The 5,434-nt window shown below is 36.1% G+C and overlaps 2 protein-coding genes and 1 non-coding gene across 3 annotated transcripts; all 3 read left to right on the forward strand.

Moving 5' to 3' along the window:
• Window positions 1-1,353: 1,353 nt before the first annotated feature.
• TRNAM-CAU lies at window positions 1,354-1,425 on the forward strand. The gene has a single exon. It is a non-coding gene; the product is annotated as a tRNA-Met (tRNA).
• Window positions 1,426-1,643: 218 nt separating this feature from the next.
• On the forward strand, window positions 1,644-3,442 carry LOC111828548 (6-phosphogluconate dehydrogenase, decarboxylating 2, chloroplastic-like). Its single transcript, XM_023778553.1, has one exon. The coding sequence runs from the start codon at window positions 1,762-1,764 to the stop codon at window positions 2,209-2,211; it is 450 nt and encodes a 149-aa protein (XP_023634321.1). The 5' UTR covers window positions 1,644-1,761; the 3' UTR covers window positions 2,212-3,442.
• Window positions 2,326-3,225, forward strand: LOC17877984 (6-phosphogluconate dehydrogenase, decarboxylating 2, chloroplastic). The gene has a single exon (XM_023778568.1). It carries the CDS (start codon window positions 2,326-2,328, stop codon window positions 3,223-3,225), a length of 900 nt encoding a protein of 299 aa, XP_023634336.1.
• Window positions 3,443-5,434: the final 1,992 nt, after the last annotated feature.

Here is a 5,434-nt window from a genome sequence, read left to right on the forward strand (position 1 = left end):
ATGAATTATGGTCTTTATAACATATGTCGATAATACCTATAATTAACATAACATACCAAAACATTGTTTTAAAATATAAATTATATAAAATTAGGTTTTAAAAAAATATAACCGTGCTATAGCTCGTGTACTGATCTACTATATAACTAAAATATATAAACTAGTAAAAGATATCAAAATCTTGTTTGAAAATATAATCTTGAGAATTTTTGAGAAATGCCCTTTTTGGTGTACTCCTTTTTTTAAATACCCCCCTTTCCTATCCATTTTCAAAAATACCCTTTTTCAAATATGAAAAATTGTAAATTTTTATATAGTCTATAAAGTACATCTAGATCATCATTACTACCTGGAGACTCAATCTAAATATTTAGTAAAGCTTTAATGCTTTTATAACATTTTTAAAAGGTTTACAAGGTTTTTATATGGTTTTTAAATGATTTTTAATAGGTTTTTATACAGTATTTATGAAATATATATATAAATTTACACACATATAAAGATAATTTGTGTGTATATATACAAGCTTACACATATGATAAATTTCAAATTTTTAGTAACTTTTTGATAAAACTTTAAAAAGTGGTATTGGAAAAAGTACATTTTTGAAATTCTCCCATAATCTATACAAAATTTTCTGTAATATAAAATATAATCCGTGTTGTATCACGTGTTCTTGTCTAGTTTATCTACTATTTTTGTCCCTAACTGAAATCGAATTTTGCGAAAATACAATGCAACTTTTATTTGACCCTCTAGGTTCGGATCCGCGCTATAGCGCAGAGAATGTTTTCGGGTTTATTTATTTTTAACATTTTTTATCGTGTAACACCTGATTCTGAAATTTTGTTGGTGTTGACCGACACCAGTGTTGGGTGTCGATCTACACCAACAAAATTGGGTTAGACGGTTTAGTTTTTAAACGGTCGATTTAATTGGAATTGATAGGAGAAACCCTAGGCACAACTTTAAACTCGTGGAAGCATCCTTTCTTTCTTACTTTTGGCTTTCTCGCTTCTTGGGAACGAGAGAGAGAGAGAGAGAGAGAGAGAGAGAGAGAGAGAGAGAGAGAGAGAGAGAGAGAGAGAGAGAGAGAGAGAGAGAGAGAGAGAGAGAGAGAGAGAGAGAGAGAGAGAGAGAGAGTTTAGAAGCGTCGATGCAGTCGGAAGATGGTATAGAAGAGGAAGAGCAAACAGAAGGCTAGATATGTAATTCTACTATATAGGAAAATGCCTATATATAGAAGGACGGACAAAAATGCCATATTAGACAATACCCATCCGATTAAATGCCGATCTCGTAATTAACTCATGATTAAATTATATAATAAATTTAGAAATCAATAACCATAATAGCAGAGTGGCGCAGCGGAAGCGTGGTGGGCCCATAACCCACAGGTCCCAGGATCGAAACCTGGCTCTGCTATATATGTTTTTCTTTTTTATAAAACTGATCCGGTTCTATGGTTTTTTTATTTTAAATCGGACCAATTCAATTCGGTTTAATCAAAAGTTCAAAGATTAAACTAAAGTAACCAGAAACGACGTCGTAATAAGTCAGCGTCTTCTTCACCTAACAAAACGAGATTAAAACAAATAAAAACGCTTCACCAGTTTGTTAAATCAAAAGCCTTTTGGTTTGTCTCTTGGCTCCATCGACGAATCCGTCACTTTCACCGTATAAATATCTCCGCCACTCTCTCTCTCCCTCATCACCACCAACCTCCGTCTAAACCTTAACCTCTCTCTCTATCTCTCAACAATGGAGTCCGCCGCTCTATCTCGCATAGGTCTCGCTAGTCTCGCAGTCATGGGCCAAAACCTGGCCTTAAACATCGCCGAGAAAGGATTCCCAATCTCAGTCTACAATCGAACCACTTCCAAAGTCGACGAAACCCTAGACCGTGCCTCCGACGAAGGAAAGCTCCCAGTCGCTGGTCAATACTCTCCTCGCGATTTCGTTCTCTCGATCCAACGACCTAGATCCGTCATCATCCTTGTCAAAGCCGGTGCTCCCGTTGACCAAACAATCTCAGCACTCTCCGAGTACATGGAGCCTGGTGATTGCATCATCGATGGTGGAAATGAGTGGTATCAGAACACAGAGCGAAGAATCGTCGAAGCTGAGAAGAAAGGATTGCTTTATTTGGGTATGGGAGTCTCTGGTGGTGAAGAAGGAGCTCGTAATGGTCCTTCGCTTATGCCTGGTTGATCCTTCGCTGCGTATAACAATGTTAAAGATATTCTTGAGAAAGTTGCTGCTCAGGTTGAGGATGGTCTTTGTGTGACTTACATTGGAGAAGGTGGATCTGGGAATTTTGTGAAAATGGTTCATAATGGGATTGAATATGGTGATATGCAGCTGATTTCTGAGGCTTACGATGTGTTGAAGAACGTTGGTGGATTGAGTAATGATGAGCTTGCGGATATCTTTACTGAGTGGAATCGAGGTGAGCTTGAGAGTTTCTTAGTTGAGATTACTTCGGATATATTTAGGGTTAAGGATGATTATGGTGATGGAGAGTTAGTGGATAAGATTTTGGATAAGACTGGTATGAAAGGTACTGGTAAATGGACAGTTCAGCAGGCGGCTGAGCTTTCTGTTGCGGCGCCCACTATTGCTGCGTCGTTGGATTGTAGGTACTTGAGTGGATTGAAGGATGAGAGGGAAAATGCTGCGAAAGTGTTGGAAGAAGCTGGATTGAAAGAGGATATCGGTTCTGCGTCTCGTGGAGTTGATAAGAAGAGGTTGATTGATGATGTGAGGCAAGCTTTGTATGCTTCGAAGATCTGTAGTTATGCCCAAGGGATGAATTTGCTTAGGGCTAAGAGTTTAGAGAAAGGTTGGGATTTGAATTTGGGTGAAATGGCTAGGATCTGGAAAGGTGGGTGTATTATCAGGGCGGTTTTCTTGGACAGGATCAAGAAAGCTTACCAGAGAAACCCGAATTTGGCAAGCTTAGTGGTTGATCCTGATTTTGCAAAAGAGATGGTTCAGAGGCAAGTTGCGTGGAGGAGAGTGGTGGGTTTAGCCATCTCTGCTGGGATAAGCACACCAGGAATGTGCTCAAGTTTAGCCTACTTTGACACTTACAGACGCGCCAGATTACCTGCGAATCTGGTTCAGGCGCAGAGAGATCTCTTTGGAGCTCATACATATGAGAGAACCGATCGTCCTGGTGCGTACCACACTGAATGGACTAATCTTGCAAGGAAGAGTCAATAGAGCATCGCAACAGTTCCTTGAGGTTAATTCTCTATCAGTCACTCTGTCTTGTGTTTATTCTGAATTCAGTGTTTCCAATGTTTGTGTAGAGCTTTTGTTTCATCTTTTTGAAAAGAAAGCTTCATGCTTTAGGCATACAACACGAAAACAAATTGTTTCAACGTATTTTGTTGAGTTTATTTATAATAAGGAATGCAATGCCCTGTCTCTCTCTCTCTCTCAGTGTCTCTGTTGTTGATATATACGTTTGATTGAAAGTTTCCTTTGATTCTACGTTCTGGTTTGGTTCACATTTCGAATTTGAATTTTCGATGAACTTTGAAAGCTCAAAAGTTTCAAAAATCCTGCAGCCTGCAGTCTTGCTCGTAAATCAAACCGTCTGAAATAGTTTGCCGGTCTAAATGGCGCCAAAAAACGAATTGGGCTATTTAGAAAAAGAGCCCATTTAGGCATTTACATACGCATGTCAGGCCGCACTATAACTTTTTTTGTTATGTTGAAGATTATATTGTCATCACAATAAAAGTTGTTGGGTTGGTTGCCTTTTTATTTGGCCCAACAAAAGTACAACCATCTTACGAGGACAAAGCTAAACCTAACTGTTTCGCTATAATATTAAGTACCGACGTGAGTGAAAATATAGTTAACAAATCTAACTTTTATGGTTGTCTAATTCACAATATTATTTTGTCGGTAAAGCAACACAAACTTTCTACCCATTCCGTCAGGTCAGCAATGAACAATGAAGCATGTTCTTGAACCCATTCCGTCAGAAGACATTCTTATCATTTGCGGCCCTCAAGACTTATCGAGTTCTTAGCAAAACAAAGAGGACTTATGGAGTTGTTGCAAACGCACATTGTCTGACAAGCTTTGTGGCTTCTCTTTCTATTGTAAGTTGTAATCGATCTGTTGTAGTTCTGATTGTCCTTTGCGGCCTGTTACAGTCTCTAGTTAAACATGTTAGGGTAATCTTTTGGGTATAAATGCTGAAATCGAAGTTGCCCATACAAATATATATTACTTACTTTTGCAACTTTTTGTTCATTTTATTTCAAAAGACCTTCACTCGCCCGTTAATAATCCTATAATGAAGTTCTTTTTCTTTTTGTTAACAAATTATGTGACATTAATTATAATAAGTACGTATTAGATTTTGTTTAGAATTCTAATTTGTATAACATTCATCATATATATGATGTGAGAGACATGAGATTTATCAGACCATTTTCCATGAAATTGTTATATTTTTCTTGCCGCAATAATTACAAACGAACAAAAGATTCCTGGAAGAGATATGGCCCATATGGTAATGGATTAGACAAATGAAATAACACAAAGCTGGTAATATATTGATTGGACAACAAAACAATAGCACCCAATAAAAAAAAGTTGTATTTTTACAAATACTAAAAAAGCTCATCGTATATATGAATATGATGATAGCTTCGAAGAAAATGTAAGAGACAGGCCTCTCTCGAACTTACTCAAACCAAACAAAAAGCAAATACATTCAATTTATAAAGATTTTGGTCAGAGTAGAGAAAGTAATCTCATCTCATGGACAAAAATAAAAATTCTCAACTATTTGTAACACAAGGACGAACTAATCTTACCATGCACTCGATATGATTCCCTCTTTTTAGTTCTTTGTGTAGTTATATTAATATTGTTATGTCAAAAACAAAATAAAACTTATGTTAATATTGTTTTCGTTATTTGTCAATTTTTCATCACCAAATTATTTGGGATGATGCTTGGGAAATTTTGATTGAGTGCCTGCCCCCCACAATATATTGTCTCCATACCTCATGATAATAGCAAACTCTTTCTTAAATCTAAAAAGAATTTATTCCATAACTCATTCGCTTCAATTGTGCCGAAATTATTTGGTAAAACATATTATTTTCATTGCCGACATTTATTAGTTAATTAATATGTATAGACCAAATATAATTAAAGAAAACTTTAGTTTATGCTAATTGGAATTTATTCTTTTATTGATGTGATATTATCCAATCATTTATGATCTAATCTAAAAATATTTCAAATTCTTTATAGTTTGAAATCTATTCTGTTTTCAAGTAAAGGTTTTAGACAGAGATGTATATGAGATATATATGGTGGATTTAATTTACACAATTCTATAGGTTTTTACATCAAATTCGTCATACGCCCCTAATTTTTAATAGGAATCGTCTCTCTCTCT

Source organism: Capsella rubella, unplaced genomic scaffold (genome assembly GCF_000375325.1).
Source record: "Capsella rubella cultivar Monte Gargano unplaced genomic scaffold, Caprub1_0 scaffold_7, whole genome shotgun sequence".
Classification (NCBI taxonomy): domain Eukaryota; kingdom Viridiplantae; phylum Streptophyta; class Magnoliopsida; order Brassicales; family Brassicaceae; genus Capsella; species Capsella rubella.

Excerpts from the sequence above, each read along its gene's own strand:
- LOC111828548 (XM_023778553.1), top strand. The coding sequence starts at position 1,762 with ATGGAGTCCGCCGCTCTATCTCGCATAGGTCTCGCTAGTCTCGCAGTC.
- LOC17877984 (XM_023778568.1), top strand. The coding sequence starts at position 2,326 with ATGGTTCATAATGGGATTGAATATGGTGATATGCAGCTGATTTCTGAG.